This window comes from Trichechus manatus, unplaced genomic scaffold, assembly GCF_000243295.1.
Source record: "Trichechus manatus latirostris isolate Lorelei unplaced genomic scaffold, TriManLat1.0 scaffold00057, whole genome shotgun sequence".
Lineage (NCBI taxonomy): Eukaryota > Metazoa > Chordata > Mammalia > Sirenia > Trichechidae > Trichechus > Trichechus manatus.
In genome coordinates this window covers 15,561,311-15,585,779 of record NW_004443993.1, presented here as the reverse complement: position 1 = coordinate 15,585,779, position 24,469 = coordinate 15,561,311, and the positions used below count along the sequence as shown (strand labels likewise).

At 57.6% G+C, this 24,469-nt stretch overlaps 2 protein-coding genes across 3 annotated transcripts in view; both read left to right on the top strand.

Annotated features, from left to right (window-relative positions):
- The first annotated feature begins 10,988 nt into the window (after positions 1 to 10,988).
- Positions 10,989 to 19,168, top strand: BSG (basigin (Ok blood group)). Of its 2 annotated transcripts, XM_004378533.2 has the most exons (9): positions 11,002 to 11,112; positions 14,674 to 15,021; positions 16,088 to 16,244; positions 16,491 to 16,573; positions 16,707 to 16,843; positions 17,093 to 17,369; positions 17,940 to 17,964; positions 18,234 to 18,303; positions 18,472 to 19,168. In XM_004378533.2, the coding sequence occupies exons 1-8, from the start codon at positions 11,046 to 11,048 to the stop codon at positions 18,295 to 18,297; spliced, it is 1,158 nt and encodes a 385-aa protein (XP_004378590.1). In that variant the 5' UTR covers positions 11,002 to 11,045; the 3' UTR covers positions 18,298 to 18,303; positions 18,472 to 19,168. The 2 variants fall into 2 exon arrangements, with proteins under 2 accessions (XP_004378591.1, XP_004378590.1); XM_004378534.2 differs by lacking the exon at positions 14,674 to 15,021 and having other exon boundaries at positions 10,989 to 11,112.
- HCN2 (hyperpolarization activated cyclic nucleotide gated potassium and sodium channel 2) overlaps positions 18,425 to 24,469 on the top strand; it is a 27,166-nt gene continuing 21,121 nt past the window's right edge. Inside the window, exons 1-5 of the mRNA XM_004378697.2 lie at positions 18,425 to 18,442; positions 18,721 to 18,807; positions 19,255 to 19,367; positions 23,138 to 23,285; positions 23,546 to 23,586. Coding sequence (XP_004378754.2) covers positions 18,425 to 18,442; positions 18,721 to 18,807; positions 19,255 to 19,367; positions 23,138 to 23,285; positions 23,546 to 23,586 — 407 coding nt within the window. The remainder of the gene's footprint in view (positions 18,443 to 18,720; positions 18,808 to 19,254; positions 19,368 to 23,137; positions 23,286 to 23,545; positions 23,587 to 24,469) is intronic.

Genomic DNA, 24,469 nt, shown 5'->3' with positions numbered 1-24,469 from the left:
CCTTTTTTTGTGAGTTAGAATTTTGTTCTACATTTTTCTCCAGCTCTGTCCAGGACCCTCTATTGTGATCCCTGTCAGAGCAGTCAGTGGTGGTAGCAGGGCACCATGGAGTTGTGCTGGACTCAGTCTGGTGGGGGCCATGGAAGTTGTGGTCCATTAGTCGTTTGGACTAATCTTTCCATTGTGTCTTTGATTTTCTTCATTCTCCCTTGCTCCCAACAGGGTGAGACCAGTGGAGTATCTTAGATGGCCGCTCACAAGCTCTTAAGATACTACTCACCAAAGTAGAATGCAGAACATTTTGCTTCTAAACTATGTTATGCCAATTGAGCTAGATGTTCCCCAAGACATGGTCCCCACAGTGCTCAACCCAGTAATTCGGTCCCTCAGGGAGTTTGGATGTGTCTATGGAGCTTCCATGACCTTGCCTTGAACAAGTTGTGCTGGCTTCCCCAGTATTGTGTACTGTCTTACCTCAGGGGATATTTTTTATTTAAGGTTTAAAGATTATCTCAGGACAATACAACAGAATACTCCTTAGAAGCAAGGAGAGTGAGACTTTTTCTCACATACTCTGGACATGTTATCAGGAGGGATCAGTCCCTGGAGAAGGACATCATGCTTGGTAAAGTAGAGGGTCAGCAAAAGAGAAGCTCCTCAAAGAGATGGATTGACACAGTGGCTGCAACAATGGGCTCAAGCATAACAATAATTGTGAGGATGGCTCAGGACCGGGCAGTGTTTCATTCTGTTGTACATGGGGTCGCTATGAGTCAAAACCAACTGGACAGCACCTAACAACAGCAACAGGGCAATAGTTTTGGGGGTACATCCAGCATCCATGGCCAGAAAGCCTGGATTCCATGAGAATTTGAAATTCTGTTCTGCATTTTCCCCCTTTTGATCAAGGATTCTGCTATAGAATCTTTGATCAAAATGTTCAATAATGCACCATACTGTTTTCAGTGGCTGATTTTCAGAAATACATCACTAGGCCTTTCTTCTGAGACACCTGTGGGTGGACTCGAATCTCCAACCTTTTAGTTAGCAGCTGAGCTGCACACAGGACGTAAGTACAAAAAGTTCCCTGCCTCACCCCTATTTTTCCTAGGAGGCCAGTATCTTGTATCTTCTTCCCAGAATATTTTATGTGGCTATGAGCCCAAAGGAGTGTCGGGAAGGTTTTGTACCAACGGAAACATTCCGCTCTTGCTTGCCGGCGCACGTAGCACTCTTGAAGGTGGTTCCCTTCAGGACACTAGGCCTGACCTTGTCTCAGTAATGACCTTTCAGGGTGTTCCCAAGCCCTCCTCCCACCTCAAAGTCCCACCCATGGGTGGACCTGTGGGCTAGGTTCCCAGAAATAAGGCTTGCAGGTCAAAAGTTAAGTGCTTTTATTTTTATTTTTTGGTCATGCAACATTTCTTATTTATGTGCACTTACTACGTTCCAGGCACTCTGTAAAGTGGGAGGAACACATAGACAAGTAGACAACTCTTTCCTTGTTTATTACAAAGAGAGAAAGTGGGGGGAGAGAGGTAGAGAAAGAAGGAGAGAGGGAGAAGGGAGGAAGGAGTGAAAGAGAGGGGAGGAAAGAAGGGGGGAAAAGGGGAGAGAGGGAGGAAGGGAAAGCTAAGGATTCCTTTTTTTGGCAAATTACTGAAGGGTTCTTTAACTTTTATTTAAATAGATCTTATGTATTTGGTATAGTTTTAGATTTACAGAAAGTTCCCAAAGAGCGTGCAAATAGTTCCCATATACTCCGCAGGGATTTCCCCGTTGTTGACATCCAACATTGGTTACACGGTTCGATACAGTTATTATAATCAATGAATGATATTGATACATTGTTATTAGCTAAGGTCCACATTTTATTCAGAGTCCCCTCATTTTTCCCTAAGGTCCTGTTTCTGTCCCGGGACCCCATTCAGGGCCCATGTGACATTCAGTCCTCACATCTCCTCGGGCTCCTCTGGGCCGTGACCATTTCTCAGACCTTTCCTGTTTTCGAGACCTTGACGGTTTGGAGGGGTGCTGGTCAGGAGTTTCATGGGAGGCCCCTGGATTGGGGTTGGCCTGGCGTTTCTCTCATGGTTAGATGGGGTGGTGGTTTGGGAGGGGCGACTTGCTTTTGTAATCTTTAACTTTCTATAGAGGTGTCACCTGTGTACAGAACACGCCCAGGTTAGATGTGAGCAGATGACTGTTCACAAACCGAGTTCTCCGTGAGACCCGGGGAAGACCTGGAACCCCCAGGACCCCCCACTTCCCGCCCCCACGTCGTTCAAACTCAGTGTAAACGGAATCCCACAGGGCCCTCTTCTGAGTATGGCTTCTTGCCCTCCACACTGAGCGGGAGATTTCCGCTTGTCCTCGGGGACGGGGGGTCCACCGTGCCTGTCATTGCAAGGTGTTGCTTTGTGGGTCCTGTCCATTTAACCACCCCACTGCAGACCAGTGGCTCACTGGGGGCAATTCTGTCCCCAGGGGAACCTCAGGGATGTCTGGGGACGTTTGTGTTTGTCACAACTGAGAGAAGGGGGAGCTCCTGGCATCGAGTGGGTGGAGGCCAGGGAAGCTGCTGTTCTCGAGATTCATCCGCGTTGTAGAATGTATCAGAGCTTTGTTCTTTTTTACAGCTGAGTAATACGACATTGTGCAGACGGGCCACAGTGTGTTTATCTATCACCTGTTGATGGATACCTGGGTTGTGTCCACCTTTTGCTCCTGTGAACGGTGCTGCTATGAACACGTGTATGCTGGTTTCTGTGTGGACGCGGGGTTTCATTTCTGCCGGGTTGGCACCGCTGGGTCCTACGGTGACTCATGTTTGACCACTTGAGGCTGTGGGGCCTGTGCTTCCACTCCTCCAGAAGCAGCTCAGGGCTGTGATTATTTCTTAACATCCTGGATAGAGGTGGGGAGGCCGCAAGGAGGAAGACTTCGGCTTCCTCTGCTGCATCTGCTCCTGCCTCCCCAGCCGTCAGAGCTCACCCACACCCCTCCATGGGTCCTGGCAGCTGGGCGGATGGAGATCAGTGGTGGTCAGGCCATGTTTACAGGGTGGAGCCACCGCCCAGGGAGGAGGGTTATTATCTCTTGGCCCAGACGGGCCTGCTCCACTGATCTTTCCTGGCCCCGGAACGTCCCCGCCCAGGTGACCAGGGCCTCAGAGTGGAGGTGCAGCCCCCAGCGGGATGAGATGCCACTTCCCTCACTGGCACTAGGGCAGGCGGGGACCTGGGAGTCCCAGACGCCATCTGACACAAGCCTCTGCCTACTGTGGGGCGTCATGGTGAGAAGGGGAACAAGCGAATTAGCATCCACAGGAGGCCCGGCTGGGGTTCTGGTGGTTTGAGCAAGAGGGACGCTGTCTTAGTCATCTAGGGCTGCTGTAACAGAAATACCACGAGTGGATGGCTTTAACAAAGAGAAGTTTATTCTCTCACAGTCTAGGAGGTTAAAAGTCCAAATTCAGGGCAACAGCTCCAGAGGAAGGCTTTCTCTCTCTGTTGGCTCTGGGGGAAGGTCCTTATCATCAGTCTTCCCCAGTCCAGCAGCTTCTCAGGCACAGGGACACCGGGTCCAAAAGATGTGCTCTGCTCCTGGCTCTTGTTTCTTGGTGGTATGAGGTCCCCATGTCTCTCTGCTCACTTCTGTCTTTTATATCTCAAAAGAGATTGACTTAAAACACAACCTAACCTTGTAGATTGAGTTCTGCCTCATTAACACAACTGTCTCTAATCCACCTCATTAACATCATAGAGGTAGGATTTACAACACACAGGAAAATCACATCCGGATGACAAAATGGCGGACAATCGCACAATAGTGGGAATCATGGCCCGGTCAAGTGGACACACATTTTGTGGGGACACAATTCAATCCATAACAGATGATGATGCTGTATTAACATCCTGGGGCCACGGTAGCAAAGTGCCACACGCTGGGGGGCTTAGAACAACAGAAATTCACTCTCTCAGAGTTCTGGAGGTTGGGAGTCTGAATCCAGGGTGTCTGCAGGGCTGCGCTCCCTCCAGAGGCTCTAGGGGAGGGTCCTTCCTTGTCTCTTCCAGCTTCTGGTGGCCCCAGGTGTCCCTGGGCTGGTGGCCACATCACTTCCCTCTCTGCCTCAGTCATCAGAGGACCTGCCTTCTGTGACAGGGCATGTTTAGGGCATTTTTAGGGCAGTGGAACTATTCTGCCTGACACTGTGGGGGTGGACACATGACATTGTACACACAGAGGGAACCCTTGGGTGGTCTATGGACTTTAGGTAATAGTATCGACTGTAATAAAGGTACCACACCAATACAAGATGTTAATAAGAGACACTGTGTAGGGGAGAGAGGGACATAGAGACTGTACTTTCTTCACAATTTCTCTGTAAACCTAAAACTGCTCTGAAACACAGGTCTATTTTGAAAATATGCACAGTGAAAGCAGAACCACCCCTCCATGGGCACGTGATCGCGGTGAGCACACGGTGGGGTGAGTCTGAGGATGCATTTGTTCTCCTTGTCGAGTGTCTAAAACCTTTTGTATCAAAAAGTAGAAAGCTCGAGTGTGGGCTCCTTGAGACCGGAGAGGCCTCCGTAGGGAGATGAAGGGGCCCCAGGGGAGAGGGAGCCAGCTCCAGGCGCTGCCCGGGCCAGGGGGCTGGACAGGTGCTGGGGGGCAGGAGCCAGCGGGGCCATGGAGGGTGCTGGGGCTGAGGGCAGGGAGAGGAGCTTGGCTTCTGCCCAAGAGCCGCTGGGACAAGGAAGGGAGGGCTTGGTGCCCCTCCTCTCTGTGCCCTTAAACACCAGCCGTTGGGCAGACAGGCTGGAAGGGGCGAGGGTGGGGGAAGCTGTTGTGCTCACCTTTATGTTCCAGAAAGACAACCAGGTCCAAAATCCACACAGGCCTTGGAGGCCAGGGTGACAAGACTAGCGACTTAGTGGGCACCCGCCCTGTGCTGCAGGGGGCATGGCGCGGGTGGGGACAGGGAGCAGGAACACTCCCCAGACAAGGGCCCAGAAGGGCACAGGTGAAATGGGGAAACTGTAGGGCACTTCGGGGTGACCTGGTGACAGGGCAGGGCTGCCTTCCAGGGTTAGGGGGGCCAGATGAGATGCAGAGGCCCAGTTAAATCTGAATTTCAGAAAAACAACCGCTAATTTATTGCTCAATAGTCTTCATTTTTATTTTATTTATTTTTTATTGTGCTTTAGGTAAAACTTTACAGAGCAAATTAGTTTCTCATTCAGTAATTTATACACAAAATGTTTTGTGACAGTGATTGCAATCCCACGATGTGTCAACACTCTCCCCTTCCACACCCCAATTTCCCGTTTCCATCCATCCGTTATTCCTGTCCCTTCCTGCCTTCCTGTCAGCTTTTGGGCAGCTGTTGCTCTTTTGGTCTTGTGTACATGATTGAACTAAGAAGCACATTCCTCACATGTGTTATTTTTAGTTTATGTCGTTAAGCGTCGTTGAGTCGGTTCTGACTCACAGCGACCCCGTGTACAACAGAACGAAACACTGCCCGGTCCTGCGCCATCCACACAATTACTGTTGTGCTTGAGCCCGTTGTTGCAACCACTGTGTCAGTCCATCTCTTTGAGGATCTTCCTCTCTTTCGCTGACCCTCTACTTTACCCAGCATGATGTCCTTCTCCAGCGACTGGTCTCTCCTGATAACATGTCCAAAGTATGTGAGACACAGTCTCGCCATCCTTGCTTCTAAGGAGCACTCTGGTTGTGCTTCTTCCAAGACAGATTTCTTCGTTCTTCTGGCAGTCCATGGTGTATTCAGTATTCCTCATCAACACCATAATTCAAAGGCGTCAATTCTTCTTCGGTCTTTCTTATTCATTGTCCAGCTTTCACATACATATTAGGCGATTGAAAAAACTGTGGCTCGGGTCAGGTGCACCTTAGTCCTTAAAGTGACTTTATAGTGTTTTATAGACCTGTCTAATCTATGGCTGAAGGGTGAACTTCAGGTGCGGCTTCAGCTCTGAGTTAAAAGGGTGTCCTGTGGCTATAGTCTTGAGGGTTCTTCCAGTCTCTTTCAGACCAGTAATTTTTTTCTGTGTGTGTGAATCTGAATTTTGTTCTATATTTTTCTCCCGCTCTGTCCAGGACCCTCTATTGTGATCCCTGTCAGAACGGGTGAATAGCTTTTATTTTTTAGAGCAGTTTTAGGTTTACGGAAAACTTGCAAAGAAGGGACAGAGAGTTCCCACACCCCCTTCCCCCCTCTGCACACAGTTTCTCCTGTTTTTACCACCTTACATTGCGTGGTGCTGCCCATTTGTCACAAGCGATGAGCCCATATTGGTATTTGCTATTAACTCAAGTCCACAGTTTACATTCGGGTTCGCTCTGTGTTGTCTAAGAATTCTCACCTCCCACGTGAGGGACCTGGGTTTGATCCCTGGCCAGTGCACCTCATGCGCAGCCACCACCCATCCCTCAGTGGAGGCTTGTGTGTTCCTAGGATGCGGAACAGGTTTCAGTGGAGCTTCCAGACTAAGATGGATTAGGAAGAAAGTCCTGGTGACCAACTTCCAAAAATCAGCCAGTGAAAACCATATGGATCACAACGGTCCAATCTGCAACTGATCGTGAGGATGGTGCAGGACCAGGCAGCATTTCATTGCATTGTGTGTGGGGTCCCCATGAGTCGGGGTTAACTCAATGGCAGCTGACAACAACGACTTGAATTTTGACCAATACATAATGTTACGTGTCCACCATCACGGCGCCCTGCATCATCTCATTGCCCTAAAGATGCCGTGCGCTCCACTTAGTGTTTTACCGTAGGAGAGTCCGCGGGTGTCACGCGATTGAGTGCTCAACTATTAACCACAAGGTTGGCGATTCGAACCCACACAGAGGCGCCTCGGAAGACAGGCCTGGGGATCTGCTTCTGAAAGGTTATGGTCTTGAAAACCCTACAGAGCAGTTCTACTCTGCACGCATAGGGTTGCCACAGTCAGAATCGACTCGACAGCAAAGAACAACATGTCCCAAAGACTGCATGGGATACACTTATATAAAAAAGCACTGATTTTTAAAATCTAGAATCAAAATTTACCCAGGCATCCTGTATTTTCATTTTATTTGCCCTATCTGGGTGATGAGGGAGGGTCTCTTCTTGGGAGCAGAGGGGACATGGACCCTCCTGTCCCAGGGGTCAGGGGTGAGCAGAACAAGGGTCTGGGGGCCAGGGAAGGCTCTCGAGGGAGCGAACCAGGGCACTGTGTCTTCATAGAGGTGCAGCTTGACCTTGCACGCAAAGACAAAGGCTTCCAGAAGCTGCAGGTGGCCCTGGTGTGTGTGTGTGTGTGTGTGTGTGTGTGTGTTTCCCGGGAGGCCTCTCTGACAAGCAAGAGGGGAAGGGGGAGGGGGAATTGGGCAGGAGCAGGGCAGGAGGCTCAGGACATCTGCCAGGCAGGGGGGGTAGTTTACAACCCTGGAGGGGCTTTGAAGCCAGTGGCCCCTGCCTGGGCCTCTTCATCCTCCCTGACTCTGCACGTAGCTTCCAATCCCCTAGCAGGGCCAGCAGCCTGGATGGGTGCCAGGCCTGGGGCTCTGGCGCTCTGAGGCCCCAGGCCCCTGACCTGCAGCCAACCTCGGCCTGAAGCCCTTGCCAGCTCAGCCCCTGGATCTACGAGCCCTGGCCCCTCTGCCATTCAGCTCTGCGCCCATCCTTCCAGCCTCCCCTCTCTGTGCATTATACCTGGGGCACCACCAGCTCTGCACAGACCCCTCCCTGGACAATGCTTCCCTCCTGTCCAGGCAGGGGACCCTGCGTTCTCAAATGTCACCTCCTTGAAGAAGCCGCCAGACCCTCACCCGAAGCAGGCACCCCTCCTCTGCTCTGGGAACTCACGTCACCCTATTTTTGTATTGAGATGTAATTTGCTCATCGGGCTCTTCACCCGTTTAAAGCGCACAGCTCAGTGGTTTTTAGGGCGTTCACAGTGTTGTGCAACCACCATCTCTGTCTGGTTCCTGAACATTCTCACCACCCCAGAAGGGAACCCCGTACCGGTTCGAAGTCACTGCCCATCCCGCAGCTCCCAGCCCCTGGCAACTGCTAATCCACTTTCCATCTCTATGGATTTGCCTATTCTGGACATTTCATATCAAAATGGAATCAGACACTATGTGGTGTTTTGTGTCTAACTTCTTTCACGGAGCATCGTGCTTGTGAGGTTCATCCGTGTTATAGCAGGTGTCAGTACTTCCTTCCTTCTTGTGGCTGGTAATCCATTGTGTGGAAGGACCACACTGTGCTGATCTATTCATCTGCAGATGGACACTTGGGCTGTTCCATTTCTCCAGGGTACATACGTACATACGTACGTACATACAGAGAGAGAGATACACACACACATATACATATATGACTAGGAGTGGAATTGCTGGTCACTTCGTAGTTCTCTGTTTGGCTTTTTGAGGAGCCGCCAAACTGTTTTCCACAGTGGCTGCACCATTTTGCCTTCCCACCAGCAATGGATGAAGATTCTTGTTTTCCCACATCCTTGCCAACATTTGTTATTATCTGTCTGTGTATAACAGCCATCCTAGTGGGGCTGAAGGGGCCCCTCTCTGATGACTGATGATGTTGAGCATCTTTTCCTATGCTTATTGGCCTTTTGTACAGCTTCTTGTACAGCTGAATGTTTAATTGTTTGGCTTTTTATTATTGAGCTCGTAAGAGTTCTTTATATATCCTAAATAGAAGCACCGTAACAGACATACGATTTGCAAATATTTTCTCCCGTTCGGCGGGTCGTCTCTACACTTCCTCGATGACTTCCTCTGAAGCACGAACGCTTTGATGAGGTCCAGTTTATCTACTTTTTCTTTAATTGCTTGTGCTTCTGGTGTCGTATCTAAGAAACCACTGCCTAGTCCAAGCCCACAAAGATTTATGCCTGTGTTTTCTTCTCAGATGTTTCTAATTTAGTTCTTATATTCAGGTCTTGGATCCCCGGGTGGCGCAAACGGTGAATCTGCTCGGCTGCTAACCAAAAGTTTGGAAGTTTGAGTCCACCCAGAGTCACCTAGAAAGAAAGGCTTGGCAATCTACTTGAAAAAAAATCCGTCATTGAAAACCCTACATGTGGTTATAGTCCTATTTGGGACTGTGTTTTCTTTGTTACGTTAATGAGGAAGTATTAGTGTAGTGTGTCTTACATCAATCTGTTTCGAGACATAAAACAGCAGATTGAGCAAGCAAGCAAGGAGAGAGACGGGGGAAGATAGGTGCCAAGTCACACGAAGATCACCGAGGACCAGAAGCTGAAAAGAGACAAGGACCGTCCTCCAGAGACAACAGAGAGGGAAAGCTTTCCCCTAGAGCTGGCACCCTGAATTTGGGCTTCTAGCCTCTTAACTGTGAGAAAATAAATTTCTGTTTGTTAAAGCAAAAAAAGAAAGAAAACCTTACGGAGCACATACAGTTTCTACTCTGACACCTGGGGCTGCCACCATGAGTCGGACGCAACTCAACAGCAACTGTTTTTTTATATTTGTATTTGTCAGTGTTTGAAATTACTTCATGGTTCTCTGTTCTCTATAATGCTTTCCAATCACGTTAGGTATAAATCACTATTATGTTTTCAAATATATGTATATGTACTCGTGAACTTAGAAACAGAAATATGTCTACCATTGTGGGGCTCTCTAACCATTAACTGTAAATCATTAGAAAGTTATTTAGAAATTCATAACTTTAAAAATAGAAGCATGTGAAGTGTGTGAAAAATGTAAATAACCGTAAAGTTGACTTTCACCTGGCATGCTGCGACAAAAGAAAACAGAGCATAGCTGATCTTCGTAAACTAGCCTTGCGGTATAAATCTAAACAACTCCCTAATCTCTAACCTTGAAAAAAGGATGAGACATTCAGCTAACCTCTAACCTTTCAGGGAAGATGTAACAAACTAGTCTCTGATGTCACAGTGGGCCTTATTATGTGAAGCCAAGGTGAGGAATTTGCATATAAACCCTGAATTTCTGCTCACTCACTGAGAGAAGGCAGAGATGGAACCTCCCTGCTGCCAACCTTGGACCCCAGCTAGAGGTCGGACTTCCTCCTGAGATCACTCGTCAAAGGCAAATGCCTGAAGTCTCAAGTTGGACTGTACTCACCGAAATAACGTTGTTAATTATGACTCTCTGGCTCTAAATGAACGTCCTGGGCTTACGTGCGTGCTTTGCCAGGACTAGCTTGCAGTAAACTAAACAAGTTTATGCATGTCAAATCTGAGTATTTCTCTATGAATTTCTAGGATTAAAATCCCACACAGCATTCATCATTTGTGTAAGTATGTGTAGTAAAATCACGGACCCCAGAGTAGAGCCGCCAGAGAAAATGCAGGTCGACCAGTTAAATTGGAATTTCAGAGCAACACAAATGGTTGTTTGTTTTGTTTTTTTTAATAACTACGTCCAAATATTGCACGGGATACTTATACTAAAAATTATCTGTTCTCTAGCTGAAATTAAAATTTAACTGCTCTCCGGTATTTTTATTTGCTAATCTGGTAGTTTCACCCCGCAGGGACCCATCCGACCTGGTCACCGCAGGCACCCTATGGCCTAACTAAGCGCTTTCTGAAATAAGCAGTGACCAAAGGACGAGTGAACAGTGCACACAAACTCTCGGAAGAGCCGGGAAAAGAAACTGGGGCTCCGAGCCGCGTCCTCGCAGGCCCTGTCCCCGTCTTCTAGCAACACCGGGGCCCGGAGGCCGGAGGGTCAGCTCCCTGGCCGGGGGATTAGCATTCTCGACGGGATTGGGGCCACAGCCTTGCCGCCCTGGGCGCCTCTTCTGCGCCCGTAGCGCGAGCCTCTCTTCAGTCAGCGCGTGCGTGCGTACGTACCCCCGTGCGCGTGCGCAGGCGGGGCCGCCGGCGTGCCCTGCGTGCGCGCGCACCCGGGACGCCACTGTGCGCGCGCGCGCCCGGGGCTTCCGCCGGTTCTTATTGCGGCGGCGGCGGCGGCTGGTGGCGGCGGGGTCGGAGGACGGACGCGGCGATATGGCGGCGGCGCTGCTCGTGGTACTGGCGGCCGCGCTCCTGGGCGTCGAGGGCGTCTCTGGGGCTGGTGAGCAGCGGGCCGAGGTCGCGGCGCCCGGAGGGGGTCCGGAATGGAGGCCGCGGGCGCTGGGACGCCGAGTGCGGGCCGGGGCCGGGCGGTCCTAGGGAGGGCCCGGGGTCCGAACGGGGCGGAGGTGGGAATAAGGCCTCGAGCCTGGGGGTTCCTGGGGCCCTACGGGCCGTGCCTGGGATGAAGCCCCCACGGTCGGGGGATCCTGGCAGGGCTGGGGGTCCTTATTGGGGCAGGGCCTGGGAGGGAAGCCCCCGAGCTAGGGGTGGAGAACCAGGGGCGTCCGACCCGGGGCGGTGCTGGAGGTGAAGTCCCCAAGCTTCGGGCGGCCTAGGGGGTACCCGCCGCAGGGGGGCACCGGGCTGGAGCGTCCGGCAGCGGCCTGACCCCTGGATGAGGGCATTTGGGGTGGGGTTCTAGAGGTGGCCCGTCTGCCACCCCTCCCACCAGGAGAGGCCGGGCCAGAAGACGGAGGCCTGGGTCCTTGATTATCCGTCCCCTTTGGCCCAGAACTGCAGGGCCTGAGTCTGGGCCTGCTGCCCGACTTGGTTTCCAAGGACTGCATTCCTCCGGGGAGACCTTTGGAGCCTGCAGGGCCTGGGGTGTGACCTGAGGGTGGACCCCGGCGTGACCTCCCCTGCCTGGGGCCTGTATAAGGGTAGGGGGTGCAGCAGAGAGACCCCCTCCCCTGAAGTCGGATCCATGGCTGCGGTCCCCATATGTCCTGGGAAGCTTGGGCTTTCTCGTCGGGATAATGGGCCGCTGGTGTCCTCCCATTAACCCGAATCCAGGTGCACGTGAAATGGCTCAAAAACGGGTCAGCTCCCGGACCCCGGGGATTATCATTCCTGACGGGATTGGGGCGTCAGCCTTGCCGTCCTGTGCACCTCTTCCTGCGCCGCCTGGGGCCTGCCTGCCCTGCCCTCTTGGCCTCACCAGACCTCGGGCTGAGAAGGTGGGCTCTAGTCCACACCTGCCCTTACAGCTGGGGAAACTGAGGCCCGGTGGGGGGGGGTGTTCCAAGGTCACAGCAAGGTCGCCTCGGCCGCCAGTTCAGGGCAGGAAATGTTGAGAGTGATTTTTTGAAGCCTTGATGACATTTGGTTTCCAGTGCAGTTTGCTGAAGTGGGCAGCAGTTTGGGGCGCAGTGGTGGTGGGCAGAGTGTGCTGTGGGAAGAACGGCCTGAGGAGAAACCCAGGGCGGCCACTCTTGCCTGATAGAGGTGTTCCCTTCCTTTCTCTGGACTCCCTGTTTGGTTCTAGGTTAAAGATTTACACTGACCACACACACACAGGGGACAGAGGGAGAGATGGGGGCGTCATCCCAGCAGTGGGTATGGTGGGCGGGAGCTCCTGACCCACAGCAGGACGGTCTGCTCTTCTCTCTTCTAATCACACAGCCATTTACTGAGATACTGTTAGATGCAGATAGGACCCTTGGCCAGGTGACGGCAGATAAACTGTTGCTGGCAGGGGGCCTTAGAAGCTGCCTGGTGCTGGGGGCACAGCCTTACCCGGGTTCAGGCTCAACACATGTCCCACCTGGAGCTAATTGTGCTGAGCACCACGCTGGTTTTCCCGGGCTGTGGCCAGAGCTGAGCAGGAGTGGAGGAGTGGAGTTGCCAGGCGGACTTGATTCGTTTTCCTTTCTCGTGCTCACAGCCCTGCCCTTCCCTCCCACTGGGGAAATCTGGAGGCCAGAGGACTCACAGATGGCAGACCAGTGCCCCTCAGCCCTGCTGTCTGCTCCACCCAGGCAAGGGCGCCTCCCCTGCAGGCCTGGGGAGCTTGTTTACCTCCAGGCCCCTGGTTGGCCCCCAGCCCAGAGGGAAGCAGGAGGGAGTGGTTGTTTTTAGACGAAGGTGACTTTACTTGAGATCATGGGCTGCAGATCACGTGGCTGGAATCAGCTTTGACTTTTCTAGGAGCAGAGGGTCAGGGCTCCCTGCGGTCTTGAGTGCTCTTGAGGGGCTCCTGTGAACCCTGGGGGCCAGGTGGGATCCAAACCTGAGCCTCCAGCAGAAGGGGGGAGGCTTTTCTGCTTTTTTCCATTCTTGCCCCCCAAGGGGGCCTTTGCAGGCATTTTTTACTAACTGCCCAACACTGAAATGTAACATCATATGTGACCCTCACCTTCTCTTGGGAGTGGCCTTGACTCTAGAGGCTTTTGTCCCCCAGAACCCACTTCTGCGCCGTGGGAGCAGCACTCCGTTCTTTCACAGAGCAGCCCCAACTCTCCGGGATGCATAGCAGGTGGCCCAGGTGGGGCCCCTGAGGGAGGCTGCCCATGGATGCCGCCCCCCTTCTGCTGACGGATGGGAGTGGGGGTCATCCACACTTGCCCCTTCACAAACCGGGAGGGAACAGGCCCTCCTCCCCAAGAGAGGCCCAGGCAGCCTTGAGTCTGCAGTTCCCGACCTCTTTTCTCGCAGCCCTGGATGGTGAGGACAGAGCTGTAAAGATAGGGACGCCTGTTGGGGGGGGGGGCGCTCGGCCTTCCTGCCCTGCGCTGCACTCAGCTGCCAGTTTCGCAATTGCCGGGAGGCCTAATTCTTTCTGAGCTCAGGAGACCAGAGGTGGCCCTCTGCTGAGGACGGTCGTCTTGCCCCCCTCGGGCCTCCTCCTGGGGCCTTGTGGGGGCCACTTGGTTCTTCCTACCACAGCCTCAGAACTGGGGGCTGTGTGTGTGTGCGCGCAGTCATGGCATGGGAGCCATGGAGGAGGAAGACACATGTGGGGTGCTGTCCCCTCCACCCAAAGCAGACAGCACCTCTGGGAGCCGTGTCAAGATGCTGCTGCTGGGCTTCCTGCTCCGCCAGCGTCAGCTGGGGTTCTGTCCTCTGTTTTTCTTTAAAGGAGGCACCTGCAGGTGGGCAGAGGTGGGACGGGGGGCCCGGCCTTGCCCCGGCTATCAGCCGGTGCCCCCTGGGGAGGGCCAGTCTACAGTGACCTACGGGGATGGGAGCCAACTTCACAGCCCGTGGAATACTCTAGAAAGCAGCCCAGCTCTGATGTCTTCCGGCAGAAAGACTTCCTGTCCTGGGTTGCCAGGCACGGGGTGTGAGCTTCAGCCCACTTCTTCAGGGGAAGCCCCGCCCTGCAGGGTCCTTTCTGTTCTGTCAAAATGTGTTTCTCCTGGAGGGGTGGGGCATGAGCCCGAGGCTGCCCTGGGGTGGGGTGGTCAGTGCTTGCTGGTGGCCAGTCGGCTGGGGCTGCAGCTCAGGCCCCCCTCGTGGCTCTGTGCAGCCCCCAAGTGCCCGCGTGTGGCTCTCCCGTTGGGGGGTCACTGTGGCCTCAGGGCCTCATGGGTCCCTCAGGGTCGCTCCGTCCTGGCAGGTGCTCCTGGAGGCCTGGTTTCTGGAGCCGCCTGCCTTCGTGCTCCTGGGTGCCCCTGCACAGAGATGCTCAGATGCCGCCCTGGGTCTTGGCGTCCAGCCTCTGGGCAGCTCCTCCTGCCACCTGGTGCACCCGGCCGGGTCACGCGGAAACCACTAACCTGCTTTTCTTCTCGATCTGTCCGCCCTCACTAACACTGGTGCTCCCCCGCCTGCCGCACAGCCGGCTTCCTGCGGTCGCCGCTGTCCCAGGAGCACAGGCCGGGGGACCATGTGGAGCTGCACTGTGAGGCCGTGGGCAGCCCTGTCCCCGAGATCCAGTGGTGGTTCGAGGGCGCCGTGCCCGACACACCCTGCACCCAGCTCTGGGATGGCGCCCGGCAGGACCGCGTCCACATCCACGCCACCTACCGCCAGCATGCGGCTAGCACCCTGTCCATTGCCGGCCTCACTGCGGACGACGTTGGCATTTATGAGTGTCGGGCCAGCAATGACCCCGACCGCAACCACCTGACCCGGGCACCCCGCCTCCGCTGGGTCCGCGCCCAGGCCAGCGTGCTGGTCCGCGAACGTGAGTGGCGGCACACAGATCCCGGCCCGTCCCAGCCGCCCGGCCCTTCTCGCTGAGTACCTCTGTGTCCCTCAGTCTGCACCGCCTTCCAGCGCTTGGCAGACCAGACCCTCTGGGGCATCCTACGCCCTGGCCTCCCAGCTCCACCCCTACTGGGCTCCGGCTCCGCCCCGTCCTCGGCTCCGCCCCGTCCTCTGCCCCCTGGCCCCTCGGCTCTGACCCGTCCTGGCTCCGTCCTTTCTCCCGTATCCTTGGCTCCGCTCCGGCTCCGCCCCATCCTTGGCTCAGCGGGTCCAGCTCCTCCGCCCCCTGGCCCCTCGGCTCTGACCCTTCTGGCTCTGTCCCCTTCTCCACCCTCCTCGGCTCCGTCCTGGCTCCGTCCTGGCAGCCCTCCGTCTTGTGTACACTGCTCCCTCCCTGGTGGCATCTGTGGAGCGGTGGGTCTCAGTGTCCACGCTCTGAGCTTGAGGACACCCCCACCACCACCACCACCTGGTTCAGGCTCAGCTTTGTGGTCTTCCGGAAGCTTCAGTGAATTTCTCAACTTGTAGTTCCAAGTGCCTTTCAAATCTCGGCTCCTAAAGAGAATCTCTTAGAGCGGCTGGAGGTTTGCTCTGGCGGGAAGAGCCACTAGCTGCCTCTGCCCCGCTGTGGCCCGTCCGGGCCTCAGGGTGGCCCGAGAGACAGGCACCACCACATGATGCCCGCGGAGTGCGCACTGGGCAGGAAGCCGCTGGGGGCCTTCGGGGTTGGGGGGCCTCAGGTGGGCGGCCCTGTCCACACCAGGCACACGGCCCCTGTTCCCTTGGGGGGAGTGAGTCAGACCTCTCCTGAGAGGTGCAGTGACTGGGAGGGCATTTGAGGTGGGGTCCTCTGTCCCCAAGCTGGCCCGGGCCAACAGCACATGCCCCAGACATGCAAGATGCCACTGAGCCTGGGCCTCCAGCCTGGGGGCTGGACTGTTGGCTGGGCGGTTAGGGTCCCAGCAGGTGGGGGAGGTGCTTCTCCGGCCCTCGCAGTTCCTCGCTGGACCCTGTACTGACCCCTCTCCTGGGTGGTTTTGCAGAGGGCGGTGTCTCAACCTCTGTGGATGACTTTGGCCCCAAGACGCGCCTGAGCTGTACCCTGAACAGCAGCACCACGGCCATTGAGGGCCACCGCTGGATGCGGGGGGACAAGGTGCTCAAGGAGGACACGCTGCCCGACCTGACAACTGAGTTTGAGTGGGTCCCTCTCCTGTGCCAGCGTCTCCCGTGGTCGGCCATGGGGTGGATTCCAGCAGAAGTTAGGAATGGACTGTGACTCACACCCCAGGGCGTGTCTGCGTCGGGTGGGGGCGAGTGGGGTACCACGGCCCCCCAGGAGTGAGACAGGGGCCCCGTAGGCAGGGGCCTCCCGGGATGGGGCAGGCGGGACCCCCCCGAGTGAGGGGCCTGTGGCTCCTTGCCCACTCACGCGCCTGGTTTCAGGGTGGACTCGGATGACAAGGCAGGCAAGTACCACTGCGTCTTCCTCCCCGAGGTCGCGGGCAGGGCCAGCATTAACGTGCAGGGTGAGTGCTCCGGGGGGCGCGATGGGAGCGTGGGGCCGGGAGCCTGCCCGCCCTGTGGCCTCAAGGCATCTGCCCAGCACAGGGGAGCAGCTTTCTGCAGGGCCGAGGCTCAGGCCCCCTCCCGACCCCTCAGGCCTCCCGAGAGTCATAGCCGTGAAAAAGTCGGAGCATGCCAATGAGGGCGAGAACATTGTGCTCAAGTGCAAGTCGGACTCCTTCCCGCCCGTCACCAACTGGGTCTGGTTCAAGAAGACCAACGCCGAGGAGCAGGTGGCACTCGGGGCCCTTCCCCGCCCCCGTGACCCCACCCACATGCAGTCCCCTCCCCTTCTCCCTGGGCGCCCATGCTCCTCCCCACATGGTCCTCTCCTACTCGTGGGTCCTGTCTCCTCCTCACTCTTGGTCCCTCCCCCCACAGCCTCCCCATCACTCCCAGCTGCCCTCCTCACCCCTGGCCCCCCTCACCCTTGGGTCATGCCCCCCACAGTTCCCCCTCACTCCCGGTCCCCCCTGCTTCAGGTCATCATGAACGGCTCCCAGAGCAGGTTCTTGGTGAGCTCCTCGGAGACGCGGTCGGAACTGCACATCACAAACCTGGACATGAGCACGGACCCCGGCACGTACGTGTGCAATGGCACCAACGCCCAGGGCACCAGCCACGCCGCCGTGACCCTGCGCGTGCGCAGCCGTCTGGCCGCCCTCTGGCCCTTCCTGGGCATCGTGGCCGAGGTCCTCGTGCTAGTCACCATCATCTTCATCTACGAGAAGCGGTGGAAGCCCGAGGAGGTCCTGGACGGTGAGGCCCGGGGTTTTCGGTGAGAGGGATGTGGGTGGGCGGTCTAGGGGTTCCCCCCACGCTGGGAGCGGGTCTGCCTGCGCTCACTGCCCTTCTCTCCCGTGCTGGCGGCAAGCTGGCGTCCTCCACGGTAAGTGGCCCCCTCTGCGCTCAGTCCAGCTGCTTGGGGCCCGGGGCTGCGGCCGCCAGCCTGTGACCTGCATGACGCGGGAGCTCAGGAGACCGCCTCCTGTCTGCGTCTGCATGCCCCTTGTCGGCCGGGGGCGCCGTGTGCGGGTCCCTGGGCTCAGGACGCAGCCTCGTGGCCGCCCTTGGCCAGGGGACGTTGTGTGTGGATCCCAGGACGTCCTCTGCAGGCTGACCTCCTGGGAGGTCCGCCGTGAGGTGGGGTCGAGCGCGCGGGGAGGAGCTGGGACTGCGGCCGGGCGCCTGGCCACAGCAGACCGCAGTTGTGGTGGGAACAAGGAGCCAGCGGCAGACGTGTGGGCGGGGTCTCTGTCTCGAGCTGGGGCACCGCTGACATCCTCTTCTTTCTTCCGTATGCGCTGCCCCGCTGCTGTGTCTGCACAGATGAAGACATGGGTTCCACGCCACTGTGAGTCCTGGCCTCGCCTGGGGTGGGGTGGCAGGGGTCCCCTGGGCTGGGCTGGGGAGCTGCTGTGCCTCGGGGTCCTGCCCACAGGGCAGAGCCAAGACCTGGCTGACCCCCTAGTCTTCAGTGTGCACTATGCACCACCCAGAGGCCTCCTTCCTGGGGGGCCGTGGCCGAGGGGCGAGGAGACGTGAACTCAGATCCTCTTGGGAGATACAGTGTGTTTAGGGGCTTCAGGGGCCTCTACGCTGACGGTCCCCTTTCCCCACCAGGAAGAGCAGCGCTCACCACGTGAACGACAAGGACAAGCACATCCGTCAGAGGAACGCCAACTGAGTGCAGGTGGGCCACGGGGCAGGCCTGTCTGGGCTTGGGCCGGGGGTCCTGCCCACCCCATCAGCACACCAAGGCTCTGCCCAGGCCCGTGGCCGCAGCCTGAGACCCGAGTCCTGAGTCAGGCGCCATGGGGAGGGCGCACCAGGTGGGGTCTGACCCTCCCTCTCCCTCCAGGCAGCCTCCAGGGAAGAGGAAGAGGGAGGGGGCCTGTCCTGCCCATGGGTCTCGCCTCCGGAGTCAGTGTTCGCAAGATTTCCTCACCTCCGAAGGAAACCCACCTGGGAGAGCAAATCGTAGATCCAAGTCTTATCCTGAGGTTCCCCGTTTTTCCAGCTAAACTAGGGTTTTCTACATACAGAATTCCATTCAGTCCTACCCTGTAAGGGGTGTTTCTCCTTTCCTTTCTCTTTTCGCGAACCCCAGGGAGTCGGTGAGGTCTGGGGTCCCCCGTCAGGCAGCCCTGGCGGTCCCCCCGTGCAGCCCCACGTGGGGGCCCCGGCCACGGTCCGGGTGTCCTGCCTGTCTGAATGAAGCCCATGCTGTCTGGTCACATCTGCTCATGAGTATTTTATTAAAGGGCTTTAGTCTGTGGTCTGACCCGGGGTCCCCACGGGCAGGTGGTGGGCCGGCAGGGCACCGGACCCCCTCACCCTCTCAGGGGAGCCCCAGGCCCATGGTGTGCCAACCTCCAGTCCCACTGTCCACGCATCTACCCCTTCAGCCTGTCTGGGTGAGCAGTGGGGGACTGCCAGGCTAGGGCCTCTCCACCTCAACCACAGCGCAGCCCTCACCCTGACCCTACCCTGACCTTGACCCCGCCCCTACCTCGACCCCGCCCTGACCCTGACCCTTGTTCACCAATAAAGACTGACTCCACATTTCGGCTCCTGTCTGCCCCGGGGCGGGGGAGGGAGGGCTTGTCAGAGACCTTGTGTTTGGTTGACCCTGTGCCCCCAGGATGGACGGCAGCAGCCCCCTGCCCACGTCACCCAGCCCACGCAGGCCGACACCAGGGCCGCACCCACCATGGTTGAGGAGGGTGCTGCCGTGGCCTGGGTGGCCCATGAGAGGTGGGGGCACATTCCAGGGCCAGAGCCCAGTCAGTGGGGGTCCCGGCAGTCTCTCGACCACCTGGGACCTCGTGTTCAGAGCCAGAGGAGCCAGAACCAACCGGGCAAGCCAAGTGCGCCCGGGGCGGGAATGAGAGTGTGGGTAGGGGGACACGGGGGCTGGGTGGGGCGGCAGGTCTGGAGGGCCTTTCCCTCTTCATATAGGTGGGGAAACTGAGTCCCAGGGAAAGTGCCGGGCCTTTGGCTGGTCTGGCTGGGAGGCCTCGGGGACAGGCTGGAGTGTGTGGACCTACTCAGAGAAGCCAGAAATCGGGGCTCCTGGTGGAGGCTTCGGTGCTGCCGGCATTTCTCCTCAGGGCTGTGGAAGGGACCCGAGCCAAGGAGTGGGGCCCACACTCGGCCCCGGGGTTGCCAGTGTGACTCCAGGAGGGCTCTGAGACGGGTCGCCAGTGTGACTCCAGGAGGGCTCTGAGACGGGGTCGCCAGTGTGACTCCAGGAGGGCTCTGAGACGTGCTGCAGGCCGCTCCCCGCTCTGTGCTTGTCTTGCAGTCTCCCCTGCGGGGGGTGGGGTCCCCAGCTCCCGTTAGGAGGATATGAGGACCCAGCGGGGCCTGAGCCCTCGAGGGCTGCCCCTTGCCATTTTTCCTTCAGAAGTTGGGCCCCTAGTCCATTTGTCTCGCTCAGCAGTGCAATTCCACCTAGCGCACCAGCTTCATCCCCCTCCCAGAACCCTGGGGAAGACCCCGGAAACCCCAGCCCCAGCCTTCACCACGGCGACCACCAGAGGGCGCCACACTCATGCCGCCTAGTGGGCTGAGGGCCAGGTCCTACAGCTGAGCACACTTGGACAAGGCCGGCCCCCTCCATGAGCCCTGGGGTCTCAAGGGTCCCGGACACCCACCTCACTGAGGCCACCCCCCACTGCGTCAGGAGGCCCCATGGGTACCCACCCCACTGAAGTATTTACCCAGTGCCCCAGGGGATCCGTGGTTTTGTTGACTCGTCCAGTGACACCCATTGGGCTCCTCTGGTTTACCTAGTGCCAGGGGTTCAGGGGGAGCGGGCGGGAGGGTCCCCGGGTGCCAGGGGTTCAGGGGGAGCGGGCGGGAGGGTCCCCGGGTGCCGGGGGTTCAGGGGGAGTGGGCGGGAGGGTCCCCGGGTGCCGGGGGTTCAGGGGGAGTGGGCGGGAGGGTCCCCGGGTGCCGGGAGAGTAGATTGAGGGTGACTAGGCAGACACAGTTGACCCAGTGAAGGCAGCGGGGAGACAGCCTGCGGTGGGGATAGACAGGGCTGGTGGGGAGGCAACAGGGTGACACTCCTTCTGGTCACGTGACCTGATCCTCCCCCTCACAGGCGTCACCTGCTGGGTTTGTCTCCTGGGACACCCAGGCACCACCACCCTGCTTCCTGTCACCCCAGCATTTAGCAGGGACACCTAGGCTCCATGGGTGTTGCCAACCACACTGAATTCTCCAGACAGAAAGCCGGGGCATGAGGAGTTTCAGGGGGGTCCTGGGGAGGCAAGCAGGGCCTGGGCCCCCCTCAGTGGGTTCATCCTGAAGGAACCGCCCCGGGGGGGGGGGTCACTGCGTGAATTTCCTCCCTGCTTTCCTTCACGGAGCGCTCTCGCGCGTTCAGTCGTTCGCGCATTCACTCAGCAAACACGGTGAGTGCCCGCCTGCAGTAAGGCAGCTGGTGGGGGCGGAAGTACAGTGACCAACACCCCACCCATGAAGTGAGCCTGAGTATGGCTCTCCGAAGCCTGCCTCGGTTTCCCCAGGGTGAGATGGGGTGTCACAGGATTAAATGAGATCATCTTGCCAGCGCTCAGGACACTGCCTCCAGGGCCGCCCGGGGAGCCACGGGGTCTCGGGAGTCCCAGCCCTGGTGGGCAGAGCCAGGACGAGTAGGGAACAAGGGCTCATTCATGGGGCTCTACCAGAAGCACCCCACTGCCTCTCCTGGCCTCTCCTCTCCACAGACTGCCCTCCCCCTCCTTGTACCCCCCCAGGACGGGCCCCGAGGGGGCGGCGCCTATAGTGACACTGGGCCCCTCACTCTGGTGCTGAGATTCCAAAGAGCACTCCCCACTTTATGGGGGCTAAGGGCAGGGGCGGTGACCCCAAGGTCCCACAGTGGGAGACAGCAGGAGAGTGGTGGGGTGTCACCTGGCAGCAGGGGGCAGGGCCAGAGGTGGGCATCATCAGACTTTGGTTCACCCTCTCCCTTTTCCCCACCCCCCAAGTTCCCAGGGGAGAGTGAACTCAGCAAGGAGCTGGGAAGGAAAGTCCAGGAATCCTGAATGGATTGTCCGCTCACAGGGCTCTCACCTTGTGTGAGCCCCAGGCCCTGAGCCTGGACCTACCTGACTGAGTGGGGAGTGCAGGACCAGCTGGTGAGGCCAGAAGGATGCCAAGGGAGAGGCTGGGGGGCCGGAGGCCAGAGGAAAGGGGCCTGAGAGGGGGGACCCCAAGGGCAGTGGCCCTGAGGCTGGAGTGAGCTTGGTGTGTTGGGGGTCAGGAAGGAGAGGGCTGTGTGCCTGGAGCCATGAGCATGGAGGTAGGGGACACCATGGCCACAGGAGGGATTGGGAGCCGTGGGAGGTTTTAGGTTGACTTGGAGTTTTATATTTATATATTTGTCCATACAATCTAGCCCCACCCCATCATCTCTGTCCCACCCCCGCTTAACTCTCTGACCTCATCTCCTAACACCCACCCCCCTCGGCCTCCCTCTCCAATGCTCAGGCCACTTGGCCACTTGCTGCCCCTCAAACAAGCCAGGCACCATCTGCCCCAGGGCCTTTGCACGGCCTTGCCGCCTGCCCAGATGACTCTTCTTGCAGGCGTCCATGTGGCACCATCCCTCCCTCCCTTCAGGTGTTTGCTCAGATGTCACCTCTCCTCATAAGGCCACCAAGCATTGCCCCCCAGCACTTCCCTCACCCCCTTCCCTGCTCTAAGTATTTACAGCACTCAGGTCCTTCCGACAGACCAGCCGATATTCTCTAAATAATTCTCACTAGACTCAGGATTCGCGTCTCCTCTGCTTGCTGGACTGTTGGCCCACCAGGCCAGGCGGTAAACTGTTGTATCCACTTCTGCGTCCCCAGACCAAAACCAACTGTCTCTGAGTCCATTGGACTCCCCGCTCATAGCAACCCCACATGTGTCAGAGTAGAACTGTGCTCCATAGCGCTTTCAATGGCTGATTGTTGGGAAGTAGATCGCCAGACCTTTCTTCTGAGGTGCCTCTGAGTGGACGCGAACCTTTAACCTTTCAGTTAGCAGGTGTTTGCACCACCCAGAAACTCCTCTGCATCCCCAGTGCCTGCATATTGGGGGAATCAATAGATATTTGTTAAATGAATAACTAAGCGCAGATAATACTCCAGCCAGGTCAAGCACTCAGAGTGGGTTTCATGAAGCAGGGAGCCGGGGCTGGTCTCAAAATGCCGACAGCAGCCTGGCCCAGGGTGACTGTGATTAGAGAGGAACCTCCAGGGCCTGGTGACCAGGTCCCCTGCGGCTCAGAGACGGGCTGGGACCCCCTGGTGCCAGCATCCTTTATGGTCCTGGGACGGGGGCGGTGCGGGGGGAGGAGATGGGCAGGCAGGGGCTGGGCGTGGGGTGAGCAGAGGAGCTGCCCTGTCTGTTTGTCCCGCTGTAGGCATCGCAGGTCCCCAGGCTAGGCCTCTGTCTGCCTCTCCTCGCAGCTCAGCCTCCAGCCCTGGGGCTCTGGCGACCTGCCCAGCCTGACATCTTCCCAGGGTGAACATGAAAGACCCCCCTTCAGCCAGAACACCCATCTGCCCTGGGGCGGGCCGCAGCCTGGTGGTGCCAACTGTGCCGCCCGTCCAGCTGCTCATTGCTGCCCCAGAGAGACAGCTGCCTGCCCACCCGCCCAACTGGCCAAGGGTACGTGGAGTGGCCACCTTGGGGGTCTGCGGGCCTGGGGGTGTGGAGGGCTGGAGTCCTGGGTGTGGGCCACCACTCCTGGCTCAGCCCACCCAGCGTGCAGAGAACTGGGGAGCGTGGGGTAGGGCAGTCCATCTGACCATCCATCAGTCACTACTGAGCGCCTACTGCATGCAGGGACAAGTCAAATCTCCATCCTCATGGTGCTGACATTCTGGTGAGCAGGGACGCAATAATCACGTCAGGCCAAACAGTGGTAGGAGGGCTGGAGGGTCCAGGAGGGTCCCAGGAGGCAGGGCTTGAGCCTCTCCTGGCTCTGGAGGCCCCCCTTGTCCCTTTTCTCGTTCTGGGTCGTCATCACCCTCTTCCTTGTCTCCCCGCCCCTCTGGTTGAGCTGGGTGAGGATGGAGAGCTGTCCCTAACACTAAGCACCACCCCCCAGTCCCAGAAGCAGACCTTCATGTGTTTTCCCAGAGCTGGGGAGGAGGGGCCAGGACACAGCTGGGGACTGAGCCCAAGGCGCAGAGAACCAGGGCAGCTAGCTGGGCTTCCACGCAGGACAGCAGATGGGGAGGGGGAGAGGGCTCTGGGTCTCCCTGTGACCTGGGCACCTTCCGGCTCTAAAACCCACCAGCCTTAAGGGGGACCCATGCGAGGGGCAGGGACCCCGTTAGCTTCGGATTGCCACGGTCAGGGCCTCAGTTTTCCCTTATGCAGACCAAGGGCGAGGCATCTGTGGGACCCTGGGAAGCCTGCCCCGCCCTACCCGAAATAACATTTCCGAAGCCCTTTGTCCGGGGCCTGCGCGTGACAAATCAAGGGCTCTGTGGCCTTTAAAAAACCCTTTTATTATGGAAATTTTCAAACCTATAGAAAAGAGAGGCAGGCGCGGCGGCGACCAGCCCCGCGACTCCGAACCCCAGCGCCAACGGTCCACGCCCTGCCGTGCCCTCAGGACCGAGGCAAAAACCGAGGCTGGCGAGAAGGCCCCCGCCAAGGTCGCGGGCACGGAGGCCCCGGCCCGGAGGCTCGGCTCGGTGACCTTGGGCGCGTCCTTGCGCTCCCTGGGCCTCAGTTTCCCCTCGGGGACCAGGCCTGTGCACCGCTCCAAGGCTCTGGGCCGCGTGACCTTGGGCCGCCCGCACGCTCGGCCTCAGTTTCCCGGGCGCCAGGCCGAGGCGGGG